This window comes from Schistocerca cancellata, chromosome 6 (genome assembly GCF_023864275.1).
Source record: "Schistocerca cancellata isolate TAMUIC-IGC-003103 chromosome 6, iqSchCanc2.1, whole genome shotgun sequence".
Classification (NCBI taxonomy): domain Eukaryota; kingdom Metazoa; phylum Arthropoda; class Insecta; order Orthoptera; family Acrididae; genus Schistocerca; species Schistocerca cancellata.
Window position 1 is genome coordinate 89,318,723 of NC_064631.1, and position 18,544 is coordinate 89,337,266.

General features: G+C 45.3%; 1 protein-coding gene across 1 annotated transcript in view; it reads left to right on the plus strand.

Moving 5' to 3' along the window:
- The first annotated feature begins 883 nt into the window (after positions 1–883).
- LOC126191371 (whirlin-like) overlaps positions 884–18,544 on the plus strand; it is a 580,516-nt gene continuing 562,855 nt past the window's right edge. Inside the window, exon 1 of the mRNA XM_049932218.1 lies at positions 884–917. Within this exon, the coding sequence (XP_049788175.1) occupies positions 915–917 (3 nt within the window). The 5' untranslated portion in view covers positions 884–914. The remainder of the gene's footprint in view (positions 918–18,544) is intronic.

Genomic DNA, 18,544 nt, shown 5'->3' on the forward strand with positions numbered 1-18,544 from the left:
GCTGAGCTACCGTGCCGGCACTACTCATTACGCTAAACCAACATCTGCCTTTCATGATGTAATTACAGTATCTTACCACTTGTTGAAAACTTTAATCGTAGATATGATACTAACTGAAATTTAATTATAACAAATTGTACCAAGAACAATGCGTTTTTTGTGGCTCTTGAGTGTGTCGCTGCCTTCAAATAGCCTACTGTCATAATACGCAAGTTACAATAATTCTTTTGCCACGAATATGATGTTTCTCATTATTTTATTGGAACGAATCACACAATTATCAAAGGGTTTTCCAGTGATTCTCAATTTGCTGGTGCTCAGAAACGGCATATATACGTATACACTTGAAATGAATGCCAATATGGCGCCTCACAACTCTGTACTGAAGGGAGACGGCGTGCTTGTGACGTAGGTGGCGTTGTGCCATCTCATTGGTCAACGCTCAGACGCACGCTCAGAATATCTGACATGCCAGTTATTGCTCTGCACGTTCGGAAAGACTCCCGAGCGTGCTATTCCAGGCTATGACGTCAGAAACTCGGCACGCTCAACGCTCAACGTTCGGATGCACGGTCCGTGTGCCGACGGCTTAAGGGCTGTGGTACGCGCAGCACACTCGCCCGTGGAGAGCGCACACAGAGCTGGGCCGGCCGTTTCCTCTCTCCCTGTCTCCTCCCACTCTCCCACCGGCTGCTCATGTCACGGCCAGCGCGGCGACTTGTGCGACCCGAGGAGACGGTGTGTGTGGCTGCTGCCCGCAGGAGTACGGCGGCGGCAGCGGGGGCGGCTCGGGGGTGGACGTGGGCGGCCCGGGGGCGGGCGCCGGCGGGCGGAGGCACTCCAGCCCGGGGGCCAGCCGCCGCGGCAGCGCCGAAGACGACGACCCTGACGCCGCCTTCTCCGAGGACGCCAACATGGTGAGTGGACACGACCCCTCTCATCTCTCACGCATTAACTTCTCTTCACAGGTGTACCAGGAAGAGTAATGTTCGCCTGCAGTATTCCCACGTCTCATAGATTCTTATCCACCACCTGTGTCAAACAAAGTCGTTTCTTTGTAAAAGTTACTTGTTTCTTCCAGTATGCAACTTACTTCGAAGACAAAAGGTATTTTTCGAGTACTCTCGAGTTTGTCAGACATGAATGTCTCTTGGCGTACAAACTTGCAAGCATGCACCCGTTTTCGATAACATCTGGTATTTCGACAGGTGGATATCTCATCATTTTCGCTGCACGAATACACCAAGAGAGGGAAGTACATGGAAATTTAAACCCTCCGTAGACGGGTCTACGCCGACCAATACGGCGAATGCAGAAAGACGACACATACATAGGAACTAAATAGCGCCAACCGAAAGGTTAGCAACCTTCCCTTCCTTGATGTGTTGATTAGGATGAAGGTCGGTAGTACTTCGTAGGGAGACTGATGCGAATCTTCAGGCTGAAAGTTGTCATCACGTCCGTCGTGGCCGCGCGGTGGAAGGCGCCATGTCACGGATTGCGCAACCCCTCCCGCCGGGCGGGCTGGGATGACCGAGCGGTTCTAGGCGCTACTGTCTAGAACAGCGCGACCGCTACGGTCGCAGGTTCGAATCCTGCCTCGGGTATGGATGTGTGTGATATCATTAGGTTGGTTAGATTTAAATAGTTCCAAGTTCTAGGGGACTGATGACCTTAGAAGTTAAGTCCCATAGTGCTCAGAGTCATTTTGAACCCTCCCGCCGGAGGTTCGAGTCCTCCCTCGGGCATCGGTGTGTGTGTGTGTTATCCTTAGCGTTAGTTAGTTTAAGTAGTGTGTAAGTCTAGTGACCGATCACCTCAACAGTTTGGTTCCTTAGCAATTCACACACATTTGAACATTTGTAACCACGTGGCTTACAGTGTTTCATAGGCTCCACGTCATTTCATACCGCAAATGTTTGCCAGCTGATTTAGCCCACCTGGAAATCTCCTTTCGTTAGAGTAGTTATAGTGAAAGACACATCTGACTCGCATTGAGCGAACGATCAACCGTGAATCGGGTGGCAGCTAAGTCTGCAGCCTTTCTGCTTTATGCCGAAAGCATTCCCGACAGGATTGGTCGTATTATGCGGAAATACGTGTGAAGCGTGTTTCTCGAACAAGTGGTTCAAATGGCTCTAACCACTATGGGACTTAACATCTGAGGTCATCAGTCCCCTAGACTTAGAACTACGTAAACCTAACTAACCTAAAGACATCACACACATCTATGCCCGAGGTAGGATTCGAACCTGCGACAGTCTAAGGTCAGAACTGTTTTAGGTCCTGCAAAGGATGATATTGTTTTTTGTAAGTCGGTTCTCTTCCGTATACCCTGTAGTTAACGCATGTCATACGAGGCGCATTCAAGTTACAACACCTTCGATTTTTCCCCCGACAGAAACCAATCACACGAAAGTTGTGGAAGTCCTCGATTTACTCTCCCTGCAGCCGTATACATTATTCACAACTTCCACCCCAAGATTCGAAGGCCACTGCGGACGCACCTTCAGGAATCTGATCTGAGCACTGGAAAAGCGCTGATCTAGTAGCGGCATCGCTAGTGAACGTGCGACACCAGGGAGTGTCTTTCGTCGGTGGAAACAACCAAAAGTCGCTAGGAGCCAGCTAAGCTGTTGTCCTGAACAAACTGCGGCATTGCATTCACCCAAAATGCTAGTCTTCGCGAAAGAGCACACATGCAACTTTTCCAGCCGTTTTTCACGCAGTGCTGTAAGGAGATCGTCCTTCGAAGGATGCACCTGTCACCGTAGTGCACTTTGGAACGCACTGGGTAAGGATTACAGCATCGCTGCCCCAGCGCGTGGCCACCATCATTTCTTCAGCACTGGCGCTTATCCGATTTTTTTTTGTTCCACTCATACCATCATCACGCGTCATCACTGCCGGGCAAAATGCCACGTGCGCAGCTTTATGATCCTCCGTCAAGACTCATGACACCCACCTGGCGGACGCTTTTCGCATTTTCATGTCTTCATGCAGGACTGTGCGAACAAGTCCCATGGAAATGCCGACTTTGGAGACAATGTGTTCCACACTCATTCAGCGATCCTCCAAAAGAACTTTTTCCACTCCCTTGATCATGTCGTCAGATCCGCTGGTGCAATGCCAGTGTTGTGTTGCTTTTTTGTCAAACGACGTTCTGCCTTCTTTGGACTGTCTCGCCCACGAACGCACATTGGACATATCCATGACACCATGATCACACGTCTCACTCAACTGACAATAAATTTCATTAGGTGTCACATCGCACAAATAGAGAAAACGAATGATTAGACTCTGTTCTTGTAATGAAAACGTCACTATTTTAAGCATCAAAAACATTCCTCGCTCTCGCCGATGCCGCTAGAGCTCTATGTGCCACACAATGCCCCCAGCCCTATCACACGTATTTTAAAACAAACTGCAAATTGTTATCTGTTTCCTGTCCTGAAGAAAAAAGTCAGAGGTGTAACTTGAATGAGACTCGTACATTTGTCAGACCATCAGGGCAATAGAGGACTGGTGAAATGAGCATAAGCGTCAGGCACACTTTTTAACAACCGAAAAAACAGAACATTGCAATTGTACCGGTCATCTTATGGAATACACTGAATCTAGCGTGGAGTTTCAGATGTTGAGATAGTGTTATTAATGAAGCAGTTCAATTAGCAAATGACCTTAGAAACACAAACGGAGGTTTTCGCTTTAACTCTGTTTGAGATACTGTTCTCTCTCTCTCTCTCACTCTCTCTCTCTCTCTCTCTCTCTCTCCCTCCCTCCCTGGTCAAACAACACAGGGTTAATGTTCCTTGTTCACTGCTCACCCGTTCGTAATTAATATTCACTATCGATGACTTCCGACATGCGTCACCTTTGGCTGCATGGTGGCGCTAATTGTGTGCGGCGTTATTCTCTCTCTCTCTCTCTCTTTCATGTACCTTGTTATGATGGTTGGTCGGAGTTTCGCTGATTTTGTGCCTAAACAATGACGGAGAATTCACCTGTTGAAATATCGGCTGTTGTCGAAAACTTGATCCGGCTGCATCCCCGTAAATTGCTTGAATAAAGCGTAGTTTCCAAAAATTACATGACCAACAGCGACACTCGCCGGCGTAGACAAATTAGTTTGGTGTTAATCCTTCTCGTGTTGAAATCGGAGCATCAAAACATCGTCACATTAAATCGAAAACGTCCAGTATAGGTTCCTGTCGAATCTTGCCCAAGCAGTTTTTATATGAGCGTCAAAACATAATCAGTGATTGTTGGATGGCAATCTCGAAAAAGTAAGTGATCAGTCATATTCCAAAATGATTCTATGAGTGACACGTAAGGAAAACGTACAAGCCGTCATTCTTCTTCGAAGAAGACTTGAACATACGTCATCTGCTGAAATATGGCGTGTAAAATTTCCTGCATGAGGCTAAACATCTCTGACTGTAAAACCTACCTGATGTAACAGCAGCTATTGGCACTGGCCACAGTATGTCTCAGATGAGACCGTATACCGTATCTAGTAATAATCCAAACCATCGCAACTGGCGCTTTTTCTGGTATGCCGCTTAACGATTGGCTGTCACTTTGCCGTGTACGTGGTAGCATCCGTCACATGCGCAGCGATCACTGCAGACCGTACGAAAACTTTTATCGAAAACGCTACATTCAGCCGTTCAGCATGCCAGTGATGGCATTTAGATGCACATTCCCGTCTAGTCGTTTCTGGTCTCGACAGTAAAATCTCGTACAGGCCACCAGCCCAACCTGCAGCAAACGATGTGTCCTACCGTCGATACGGCCGGTCTGCGCCACTGTTACAGCTGCAGGTTTGCCCCAACACTGACAGCGAAACTCTGGGGTGTGATACAGTCACATTGGCTAGAGGTCGGTCATCCTGTGTTGTGGCCATATTGCACAAACCAGTGCCCATTCGTCACCGCGTTTGGTCAAACAGTTCACTTGGAGTGACACATCTTTACGAAATGGGATTAGTGTAATATTTCTGGTCAAACAACGGATGACGCTGCCCTCTGTAATCTTAACCACAAATTGCTACTATAAATTGTTTTCAGCTGATGAGATTTGGTAAAAACTGCTAAGGGTACGAAGCGATTTGAATTGTCATATTCTACACTATCCAGTCGTTAATTCGGATATGCCGGATTTTGTGCGTCAGCTTTCACATATCGGTATACAATTAAAAAAAATTGATCACCTCATTGTTGAGACGATCTAGTGACATCACCATTTTACTAGTCGTAACAATATACTCAGTTATTGGACGCAAAACAACGGTCGCAGATCCTTCAAAAAGTTATGATTCCAGTTTTGCAAGTGTCATATAAAGACCGTTAACACAGCGAGTTCTTAGTATATGACAACTCAAATCGCTTCCGACCCATATCAGTTTTCCCCAGATACCGTCAGCTGGAAATAGTATTTATGAACGTGGCGTAGAGGAATACTGGAATAACTGAGAAAAATCACGATGGTTAAAATGTTATTAGCTATTACTGTGATAGAGTAAGATTGATGACATGTAGCCAACGTCATCGCTAGTGACAAATCATTAGAATGAGCAGAATTTCTACCATTTAACCATAAATTTTAATGGACTTGATAGCAACTAGATGACTGGTAAGTACCCAGATAAATGCAAACAAACAAAAATTATCTTTCAGTTAACGTGAAAACCTCCTAACAATATCTGAAAAACGTGCATTTTTACAAAACTATTAAAACATTAAAAATAGTAGAAAAACATGGTTACACTATAATTGGTATTTATGTACAGTGTAAACCACAGCAACATCTTTACTAAGCATAACCTGTCGGTATTAACAAAGTGGTCAAAACATGACTGTTAGCGTAGAAAACCAGTAGGGACTAATCACAACTTATGGTTGGTCGCGACCACTGTGGTTTGTCATTTATAACTGACGGATGACGCACATGGAAAAACAGCTAAAATTTGGAGAAACAAATATTAGAAGGACTAACATTATGATAAGTACAAAAACGTGCATGAAATTCATAATCCCAATATAAGTATAAAATTCACAAAAACTGAGCCCAGATTAAGTAACAACAGACACTAATTGTCAAACAGTAATCATTAAAACAATGGATAAACCCAGAAATGTAATTTATGTGATTTTAATAAATGAAAACTGATAAGGGAAGACCTTTAATGTAATATTACAAGTATTGTTGGGTGCTAATGGTGGTAAACGATGGCTGTGTAGCCACCTTCCTGCAGACAGAGCCAATGTCGAAACACGAGTGCAGTGCGAGTTGCGGAAGACGGAGCATCTGTGTCGGCAATCGTCCGTATGGACCACATTTAAGATTTGGATTTTGCTGTCTGTTGACACGTTAATGATATTAAAACTTTAAATGTGCTCTACTTAAAGTAGGTCGTCGAAAACATAAAAATAAGTTCTTCCCGAACTGGCGTTGCTCATTTAGTTGGAGATTGTTGATTTCTTACAGTACATCGAGCAATCTTTCCATGGGTGCAGCGTGCAGCACTTTCGTATCATGGTTAATAACTTGCATCGAATGCTTTGCTGTACTAATACGCATACTCTGGGAAAATGTGTGTACCCTAAAATCTACTGTAGTGGTCAGAGTCATTGCAGCTAACTTTGTATACTCCTGAGCTACGAAATAGGTCGCGTTTGGGACCAATTTTTTACTGAAGACGTGATTTTGAAGTATTCGTAGTTTGGTAGCCTAGCTTTGCTCAATTTTCCGTGGTACTCAGCCGTTCTATGTCATGGTAACGTATTTCGTTTTTAATTTTCCTTCGTTGTTTTTCGACAATATGTTATCATCAGCATTTTGCAGGAGCTTATGTTTTGCAAGTTTCTTATAAATATTGGAGACATCGGAAGTCTTGTATTCAATAGTTTCTATAGTCTTTTCTTCTTCTTTTTTTCTTTTTAGTTTCTAACTCCTTGTTGATTTTGTTATGCTGTAGGGGTAATTCGGCATTTTATTTCTCGTTGTTGACTACGTAAGTTCGTGGCTTGTAGAAAATGAACTAATGCTAAATCACAGTAAGACACAGTTTTTACAGTTCGTGGCACACAATTTAAAAAAACCTCACGTTTTAATTTCACAGAATGGGCATATGTTTAGTGAAACTGAACAGTTTAAATTTCTAGGTGTTCAGATAGATAGCAAACTGTCGTGGGAAGCCCACGTTTAGTATCTTGTTCAAAGACTTAATGCTGCCAGTTTTACTATTCGAACGGTATCTGAAGTGAGCGATAGTTCGACACGAAAATTAGTCTACTTCGCTTATTTTCATTCGCTTATGTCGTATGGCATTATATTTTGGGGTATCTCTTCCCATTCTAAAAGGATACTTTTGTCTCTGAAACGGGCGGTTCGGGCAGTAAGTGGTGTAAGTTCACGAACCTCTTGTCGACCCCTGTTCACGAGTCCGGATATTTTGACATTAGCCTCTCAATATATATATTCCTTACCGTCTTTTCTTGTTAACAATACTAGCTTATTCCTAAGAATAAGTAGCTTTCATTCAGTTAATACTCAGCAGAAATCAAACCTGCATTTGGATCGGACTTCCTTAACTGTTGTGCGGGAAGGTGTGCAGTATACTGCTGCATCCATTTTCAATAAGCTACCACTCGAAATCAAAAATCTTAGCAGTAATCCACGTGCTTTCAAATCGAAAATGAAGGTTTCCTCATGGCTCACTCCTTCTATTATGTCGAGGAGTTCCTTGAAAAATTAAGCTGATTCTTGTTGTATTACTGACTGCGTTTATTTAAACTTATGGATTGACTTTTTTCGGCTTCATAAACATTTTATTTTTATCTATTATTACTTTTATCTCGTAATTTCATGTACGGACACGTTCCATGACCTTGGAGATTTGCTCCTCAATTTGGTCCTGCGGAACTTGACGTGTAAATAAAAATAAAATAAAAGTGCCTCACACGCTGTGACTCATAGCATTGCTAAGATTTTGCAACGTTTCAGCAAAGCACCCGTTTTTAAACTTCGAGTTAAATATCAACCGTTGCTGGAACATCCCAGCGAGCAGTTAGTTCACGTGGCGAAACAGAAGTGCGCCAGCAAGCAATAGTCTTAGCAGCTCCGGTACGTCCGTAACAGTGCACTTCGTAGAAAGTCAGTAAAACAGTGGGTAGGATTCGAAGGTAGAGATTAGTGCCTTCTTAGTTCTCCAGTTACGTCTTCCACTGTATTCTTATTATTCATCGATACAACCGTATCACACGAAAAATCAGGCACATAGTCGTGGATGCCATCCGTTTGTACATTGACGGAAAAAAGTTGCAACTTCAGAAAGTACACAACTGGTCATTAAAATTACTGCAAACGAAGATGACGTGCTACAGACGTGAAATTTAACCGACAGGAAGAAGACGCTGTGATATGCAAATGATTAGCTTTTCAGAGCATTCACACAAGGTTGGCGCCCGTGGCGACACCTACAACGTGCTGACATGAGGAAAGTTTCCAACCGATTTATCATACACAAACAGCAGTTGACCGGCGTTGCCTGGTGAAATGTTGTTGTGATGGCTCGTGTAAGGAGGAGAAATGCGTACCATCACGTTTCCGACTTTGATTAAGGTCGGATTGTAGCCTATCGCGATTGGGGTTTATCGTTGTCAAGGCAGCACCGGACGCCGTAGCGCACGCACCTCCACGCCGCTCCGCTCCGGTTCGCCATGTTTGGACGCAAGGGATGCAAGTCGACCGCTGCGCTCGAGCTCCTCGTCGCAGCGTTGAGGAACACCCGCGGCCGCAATCGCCAGCCGCGTCGGATACGCACACGACGGGCGCTGGACGTCCTCCAGTGCTACAAGTGCCAGAAGTTGGGGCACATGGCTCGTGCTTGCACGAACGCTGTCGCGTGTCTGAAGTGCGCGGCAGCGCACGACACGCGCAACTGCCCCAAACCACGTGGTGCCGCCAGCAAGTGCGTGAACTGCGGCGGTTCACACGCTGCTAACTCACGCAGTTGCAGCTACCGCAAGGCAGCTCGCCGCCAGACCGCCGCTCCAAGCCCAGCGGTGTCTGCCGCCAAGTCGGCTGCCCCCGCCCCCGCCCCTACCCCCGGCGAGAGGTGCGAGCCGCGCCGCCTCGAAGCCGCCACTGACCAAGCTGTGGCCAGGTTCCAAGCCGCCTTTGCGGCCGAAAGGGCCGCGCTACAGGAGGAGCTCGCAGTTGTTCATCGCCAGCTCCAGCAGCTGCGTGACGAGCTGCGAGCTCTCACGAAGACGCCGCCGGTTCCTGCCGCCGCCCCCCCTGTGAGTCGGCCGGTAGGGGTCGACGCCTCCACGCAGACATCCGCAACCTCACCCCCTGCAGGCGGTGGCTCCCATGGAGACCGACGTCGTGCCGCCTGGGCGTCCCCTCACTGCGGGGACAGCCGCAAGCCAATGTGCTACGGCGCCGTCCGGCTCCTCTCACGCTGAGAAGCCACCAAGGAAGAAGAGACGGTGCCTCCAACTCCCAGGAGTGCGTGACCTGCAGCCCGCCCTCAAGGCGATTGCTGCGGCATTGCAGGATGGGTCCTGGGCCGTCATGGACAACCAGTACCCCTTCACCCCACCTGACCAGCCTAAGCCTCCCTTCCCCCACCGCCGGTACCGCTTCGGCCACTGGGGTTCCATCTGGGAGGAGGTGGTCACCCCGATGGAGCTAGCCATCATCAACTCCCACCCCGTGTACACGCCCCGCGACTGGGATACACTGTCCGCCGTCGCGGAGGAATGGGTGAAGGAAGAGTACCGTTCTGGAAGGAAGCAGGAAGACGCCGAGGCCAGGGCAGCCGGGGAAGACATCGCACGCCAAAAACGCCATCGTTCCCAACTCCAGTAGCGCAAACACGACAGGTCATCACGAGATGGGGCGGGACTCATTGTCGACACCCACCGGCCAGCCACTTAGACCGTTCGTTTTCCTCTTCTCTTACTGTCATCGTTTCATCTTTCCTCAAATCAAAAAACGCAAAAAAATGCATATGCACACCGTCATGCGATTCCATACCGCCACGACCCACCTAACCACACCGCCACGAGGAAGGCGAAACGCACCAACGCTAGAACTTGCTAATCACGTCGAGGGTCCACCCTCGCCTGTGCAGCGTCAGCGTCATCGTCAGAGGTTTATCGCATCGCGACATTGCTGCTCCCGTTGGTCGAGATCCAGTGACTGTTAGCAGAATATGGAATCGGTGGGTTCAGGAGGGTAATACGGAACGCAGTGCTGGATCCCAACGGCCTCGTATCACTAGCAGTCGAGATGACAGGCATCTTATCCGCATGGCTGTAGCGGATCGTGCAGCCACATCTCGATCCCTGAGACAGCAGATGGGGACGTTTGCAAGACAACAACCAGCTGCACGAACAGTTCGACGACGTTTGCAGCAGCATAATCAGCACGGAGACCATGGATGCGGTTACCCTTGACGCTGCATCACAGACAGGAGCGCCTGCGTTGGTGTACTGAACGACGAACCTGGGTGCACGAATGGCAAAACGTCATTTTTTCGGATGAATCCAGGTTCTGTTTACAGCACCATGATGGTCGCATCCGTGTTTGGCGACATCGTGGTGAACGCACATTGGAAGCGTGTATTCGTCATCGCCATACTGGCGTATCACCCGGCGTGATGGTCGGGGTGCCATTGGTTACAGGACTCGGTCATCTCTTGTTCGCATTGACGGCACTTTGAACAGTGGACGTTACATTTCAGATGTGTTACGACCCGTGGCTCTACCCTTCATTCCATCCCTGCGAAACCCTACATTTCAGCAGGATAATGCACGACCGCATGTTGCAGGTCCTGTACGGGCCCTTCTGGATAAAGACTTTAAATTTCGCTTAGTTTAAAGCCACTAAGTGCTCTCATTATGAAATAATAGATGATTGTAGTCTGGGTAAACTGCGCTCTGTTCTAAGGAAAAGCTATTTTTCACACATTTCTTGTTGATGACGTTGCGTGTCGTTCGACTGCGGCCCTGGCCAGCATATTCTCCAGATCTCTCATCAATTGAAAACGTCTGGTCAATGGTGGCCGAGCAACTGGCTCGTCATAATACGCCAGTCACTACTCTTGATGAACTGTGGTATCATGTTGAAGCTGCATGGGCAGCTGCACCTGTACACGCCATCCAAGCTCTGTTTGACTCAACGCCCAGGGGTATCAAGGCAGTTATTACGGCCAGAGGTGGTTGTTATGGGTACTGATTTCTGAGGATCTATGTACCCAAATTGCTTGAAGATGTAATCACATTCATTTGTCCAATGAATACCCGTTTATCATCTGCATTTCTTCTTGGTGTACTAATATTAGTGGCCTGTAGTGTAAATGTGCGACGTAAACGAAAGTTGGTAGGCGTGTTTCTACATCTTAATGAAGACGTCTAGTCAAATTTCGCGAAAGTATCATAAGGTTGGCTCTAGTAGCGCCACTATGATGATACGATTCAGGTTTGCTTTAAATGTACATTAGTCACCTTTGAGACTGGACGTGGTGAGCCCACGTTAGTCAAGAATGGCATTAAGGCGACAAAGACGCTATTATCAGCACCCCACTGAGTTTGTAGGAGGTCGTGTAATAGGATTACGGGAAGCTGGATGCTCTTCCTGCTAAACTGCAGAAAGATTTGAAAGCAGTGTAGCCACTGTCATTATCGCTGGCGGCGGTAGTCACGAGAACCTACGGTCGCAAAAAGATTGCCCTCGGACGGCCAATTTTCTTGGGCATTTGGCTCTAGAGAATCGTAACTGCATCTGTAGCTGCAATTTGAGGGCTATTTGCCACTACAGTGACACAACCAGTAATTACAGATCGATACTTCAAGGACAGTACCGAGCAAGACGCACAGTAGCGTGCGTTCCACTGATCCCAAACCACAGCCACTTACCACTCCAGTTGTATCAAGCGAGAACTCATTGAAGAGGAGTGTGGAGGTATGTTGTGTTTTCTGATGATAGCTGGATCTGTCTCTGTGCCAGCGATGACCGTGTGTTGGTTAGAAGGAGGCCGGTTGGCAGCCAGCAACCAACCTGTCTGCCTGCTGGACACCCTAGACATACACTGGGAGTTATGGCCTGCGGTGTGTGATTTCGTATGGCAGCAAGAACACTCTCTTTGTTATCCCACGCATCCTGACTGCAAATTTGTGCGCCAATTTGGTGATTCGACCTGTTGTGCTGCCATTCACGAACATCATTTCAGGTGGTGTTTTCCACCAGGATAACGTTCGCCCACATACCACTGTTGTAACCCAAGAGTCTCTACAGAGTGTCGACATGTTGCCTTGGCCTGCTAGATCACTAGATCCAATCAAGCACATATTGGACATCATTGGACGACGTCCAGCGTCATGCACGTACTGCGTTAACCGTCCCTGTATTGACCAAATGCAGCCATGGAACTCCATCCTACAAACAGACATCCGTCCCTGTACAATACAATGCATGGACGTCTGCGTGCTGACATTAAACATTCTGCCGGTTGTTGTTGTTGTTGTGGTCATCAGTCCTGAGACTGGTTTGATGCAGCTCTCCATGCTATTCTATCCTGTGCAAGCTTCTTCATCTCCCAGTACCTACTGCAACCTACATCCTTCTGAATCTGCTTAGTGTATTCATCTCTTGGTCTCCCCCTACGATTTTTACCCTCCACGCTGCCCTCCGGTACTAAATTGGTGATCCCTTGATGCCTCAGAACATGTCCTACCAAGTTGTGCCACAAACTTCTCTTCTCCCCAATCCTATTCAATACTTCCTCATTACTTATGTGATCTACCCATCTAATCTTCAGCATTCTTCTGTAGCACCACATTTCGAAAGCTTCTATTCTCTTCTTGTCCAAACTATTTACCGTCCATGTTTCACTTCCATACATGGCTACACTCCATACAAATACTTCCTGACACTTAAATCTATACTCGATGTTAACAAATTTCTCTTCTTCAGAAACGCTTTCCTTGCCATTGCCAGTCTACATTTTATATCCTCTCTACTTCGACCATCATCAGTTATTTTGCTCCCCAAATAGCAAAACTCCTTTACTACTTTAAGTGCCTCATTTCCTAATCTAATACCCTCAACATCACCCGACTTAATTCGACTACATTCCATTATCCTCGTTTTGTTTTTGTTGATGTTCATTTTATATCCTCCCTTCATGACACCATCCATTCCGTTCAACTGCTCTTCCAAGTCCATTGCTGTCTCTGACAGAATTACAATGTCATCGGCGAACCTCAAAGGTTTTATTTCTTCTCCATGGATTTTAATACCTACTCCGAATTTTTCTTTTGTTTCATTTACTGATTGCTCAATATACAGATTGAATAACATCGGGGAGAGGCTACAACCCTGTCTTACTCCCTTCCCAACCACTGCTTCCCTTTCATGTCCCTCGACTCTTATAACTGCCATCTGGTTTCTGTACAAATTGTAAATAGCCTTTCGCTCCCTGTATTTTACCACTGCCACCTTTAGAATTTGAAAGAGAGTATTCCAGTCAACATTGTCAAAAGCTTTCTCTAAGTCTACAAATGCTAAAAACGTAGATTTGGCTTTCCTTGATGTTTCTTCTAAGATAAGCCGTAAGGTCAGTATTGCCTCACGTGTTCCAGTATTTCTACGGAATCCAAACTGATCTTCCCCGAGGTCGGCTTCTACTAGTTTTTCCATTCGTCTGTAAAGAATTCGTGTTAGTATTTTGCAGCTGTGGCTTATTAAACTGATAGTTCGGTAATTTTCACATCTGTCAACACCTGCTTTCTTTGGGATTGGAATTATTATATTCTTCTTGAAGTCTGAGGGTATTTCGCCTGTTTCATACATCTTGCTCACCAGATGGTAGAGTTTTGTCAGGACTGGCTCTCCCAAGGCCGTCAGTAGTTCCAATGGAATGTTGTCTACTCCGGGGGCCTTGTTTCGACTCAGGTCTTTCAGTGCTCTGTCAAACTCTTCACGCAGTATCGTATCTCCCATTTCATCTTCATCTACATCCTCTTCCATTTCCATAATATTGTCCTCAAGTGCATCGGCCTTGTATAGACCCTCTATATACTACTTCCACCTTTCTGCTTTCCCTTCTTTGCTTAGAACTGGGTTTCCATCTGAGCTCTTTATGTTCATACAAGTGGTTCTCTTATCTCCAAAGGTCTCTTTAATTTTTCTGTAGGCAGTATCTATCTTACCCCTCGTGAGATACGCCTCTACATCCTTACATTTGTCCTCTAGCCATCCCTGCTTAGCCATTTTGCACTTCCTGTCGATCTCATTTTTGAGACGTTTGTATTCCTTTTTGCCTGCTTCATGTACTGCATTTTTATATTTTCTCCTTTCATCAATTAAATTCAATATTTCTTCTGTTACCCAAGGATTTCTACTAGCCCTCGTCTTTTTACTTGATCCTCTGCTGCCTTCACTACTTCATCCCTCAAAGCTACCCATTCTTCTTCTACTGTATTTCTTTCCCCCATTCCTGTCAATTGTTCCCTTATGCTCTCCCTGAAACTCTGTACAACCTCTGGTTCTTTCAGTTTATCCAGGTCCCATCTCCTTAAATTCCCACCTTTTTGCAGTTTCTTCAGTTTTCATCTACAGGCCATAGCCAATAGATTGTGGTCAGAGTCCACATCTGCCCCTGGAAATGTCTTACAATTTAAAACCTGGTTCCTAAATCTCTGTCTTACCATTATATGATCTATCTGATACCTTTTAGTGTCTCCAGGGTTCTTCCATGTATACAACCTTCTATCATGATTCTTAAACCAAGTGTTAGCTATGATTAAGTTGTGCTCTGTGCAAAATTCTACCAGGCGGCTTCCTCTTTCATTTCTTAGCCCCAATCCATATTCACCTACTACGTTTCCTTCTCTCCCTTTTCCTACTACCGAATTCCAGTCACCCATGACTATTAAATTTTCATCTCCCTTCACTATCTGAATAATTTCTTTTATTTCATCACACATTTCTTCAATTTCTTCATCATCTGCAGAGCTAGTTGGCATATAAACTTGTACTACTGTAGTAGGTGTGGGCTTCGTATCTATCTTGGCCACAATAATGCGTTCACTATGCTGTTTGTAGTAGCTTACCCGCATTCCCATTTTCCTATTCATTATTAAACCTACTCCTGCATTACCCCTGTTTGACTTTGTGTTTATAACCCTGTAGTCACCTGACCAGAAGTCTTGTTCCTCCTGCCACCGAACTTCACTAATTCCCACTATATCTAACTTTAACCTATCCATTTCCCTTTTTAAATTTTCTAACCTACCTGCCCGATTAAGGGATCTGACATTCCACGCTCCGATCCGTAGAACGCCAGTTTTCTTTCTCCTGATAACGACATCCTCTTGAGTAGTCCCCGCCCGGAGATCCGAATGGGGGACTATTTTACCTCCGGAATATTTTACCCAAGAGGACGCCATCATCATTTAACCATACAGTAAAGCTGCATGCCCTCGGGAAATATTACGGCTGTAGTTTCCCCTTGCTTTCAGCCGTTCGCAGTACCAGCACAGCAAGGCCGTTTTGGTTAGTTTTACAAGGCCAGATCAGTCAATCAACCAGACTGTTGCCCTTGCAACTACTGAAAAGGCTGCTGCCCCTCTTCAGGAACCACATGTTTGTCTGGCCTCTCAACAGATACCCCTCCGTTGTGGTTGTACCTACGGTACGGCTATCTGTATCGCTGAGGCACGCAAGCCTCCCCACCAACGGCAAGGTCCATGGTTCATGGGGGGGTTACAGTAGTTATTAATGGACCAGCGCTTCACATATGCAATGTTTATCTCGAGTTCAGACTAACTTCTGATCTTCCACTATTAATCAATTAAATTTGTTACCTAAACAAATGTATTCCCGAAATTTCGTTGCTCTACATTAATTACTTTTTGGTGTCGCGATTTTTTTTCCGTGAGTATATAATTTTTGGAGAAGCAATCATTTCGGAACTGCTTATCGTCCACGTTCCACTTCCGTACGAGGCTACATTCCACCTTCAGAATAGACTTCCTAGCACTTGAATTTATATTCTACGTTAACGAATTTCTCTTTTTCGATGTTGCTGTACTTGCTATTGCCGATTTACATTTTGCAATCTGTCTGCAAACAGCTATCGTCAGTGATTTTACGGCCGAAATTGCAAAATTCATACACTGCCTTTACAGTCTCCTATCCTAATCTAATTGCTATGTACGCAAAATGTAACTGGCACGTAAGTAAAGCATAAAAAAAGTGTAACACTTGTTAAAATGGAGGTTGGTTTAAACAGCACAGTAGTATCATGTTTGGCCATAATGGATTGGCGGGTAGAGCATTAGGTGCCGGCCCTGGAGGTACTGGATTTGAATCCTGGATGGGGGTGGGGATATTTCCTGGTTGCAGTCTCTTCAGGGGCACTGAGACTGCTATCAAAGGAGTACTCGGGATCCTTGCCGGAGGTCAAAGGCGACCAGGCCTCTGGATTCACCAGCCGCCCGCTACTAGTGCCACAGGGATAGATGCCTACAACCGCGCCAATAGCCCGGTCAAGCCCTTGTTCTACGGACATTCACCTTTACATTTTAGTCTTTTCGTAAGCGTCATCTGGTGAATCCGGCATGCACTTGTTTCCACCCAAACTGAGAACTGATTCATCTAACCATTTGGTTCTGGATCTAGGAGTGGTCGGTTTCCTGACCGATTAAAGTACTCGGTAGTGAAGCCACTTTATAAAAAGGGAGACAGGTATAATGTTGATAATTATAGACCTATTTCTATGCCATCGGTGTTTGCTAAAGTTATCGAGAGGGTTGTATATACAAGGTTACTGCAGCATTTAAATTCACATAATTTGCTGTCAAATGTACAGTTTGGTTTTAGAAATGGCTTAACAACTGAAAATGCTATAGTCTCTTTTCTCTGTGAGGTTTTGGACGGATTAAATAAAAGGTTGTGAACGTTAGGTGTTTTCTTTGATTTAACGAAGGCTTTCGACTGTGTTGACCACAAAATATTACTGCAGAAGTTGGAACATTATGGAGTAAGGGGAGTAGCTTACAATTGGTTCGCCTCTTACTTTAAGAACAGAAAGCAGAAGGTAACTCTCCGCAATATTGAGAGTGGTAATGATGTTCATTCCCAATGGGGCACTGTTAAGTGGGGCGTTCCCCAAGGATCGGTGCTGGGGCCACTGCTGTTTCTTATTTATATAAATGATATGCCTTCTAGTATTACAGGTGATTCAAAAATATTTCTGTTTGCTGATGACACCAGCTTGGTAGTGAAGGATCTTGTGTGTAATATTGAAACATTATCAAATAATGTAGTTCATGAAATAAGTTCGTGGCTTGTGGAAAATAATTTGATACTAAATCACAGTAAGACTCAGTTTTTACAGTTTCTAACTCACAATTCAACGAGAACTGATATTTTAATCAGACAGAATGGGCATGTTATAAGCGAGACGGAACAGTTCAAGTTCCTAGGCGTACGGATAGATAGTAAGCTGTTGTGGAAAGCCCATGTCCAGGATCTTGTTCAGAAACTAAATGCCGCTTTATTTACCATTAGAACAGTATCTGAAATAAGTGACATTTCAACACGAAAAGTAGTCTACTTCGCATATTTTCATACGCTTATGTCATATGGTATTATTTTTTGGGGTAATTCTTCTGATTCAAAAAGGGTATTTTTGGCTCAAAAACGGACTGTTCGAGCTATGTGTGGTGTAAGTTCTAGAACCTCTTGTCGACCCCTATTCAATAGTCTGGGAATTCTGACATTGCCCTCACAGTATATATTTTCTTTAATGTCGTTTGCTGTTAGCAATATTAGCTTATTCCCAAGAGTTAGCAGCTTTCACTCAGTTAATACTAGGCAGAAATCAAATCTGCATGTGGAATGCACTTCCTTGACTCTCGTGCAGAAAGGAGTGCAGTATTCTGCTGCATCCATTTTCAGTAAGCTACCACAAGAACTCAAAAATCTTAGCAGTAGCCCAAACGCTTTTAAGTCTAAACTGAAGAGTTTCCTAATGGCTCACTCCTTGTATTCTGTCGAGGAGCTCCTGGAAGAGCTAAAAAATTAAGCAAATTCCAGTGTTACATTCTAGATTTTCTTTATTTAAACTAATGACGTGTCGCCTGAATATGTTTCCTACATTTCATTTTATCTGTTTCTACAATCGTGTTATAATTTCATGTATTGACTAGTTCCATGACCATGGAGACTTCTCCTTAATTTGGTCCCACGGAACAATAAATAAATAAATAAATAAATAAAACAACCATCTTTTGCAGCGCGGGTCGCTGTGACACGTGCAGGAGGGGAGTCAGTGAGGTTCTGGAATGTACCGACAGGGATGTAGAGCCATGTAGACTGCAGAACTGTGGCCAGCTGCACTAGGGTTTCTGGACTGAAGAACCACTGCGTGAACAGCCCTGTTGAGGTGGCCCCACATATTCTCGATTGGGTTTAAATCCAAGAAGCCTGTTGGCCAGGGGGGTACGGTCAACTCGTCCTGGTG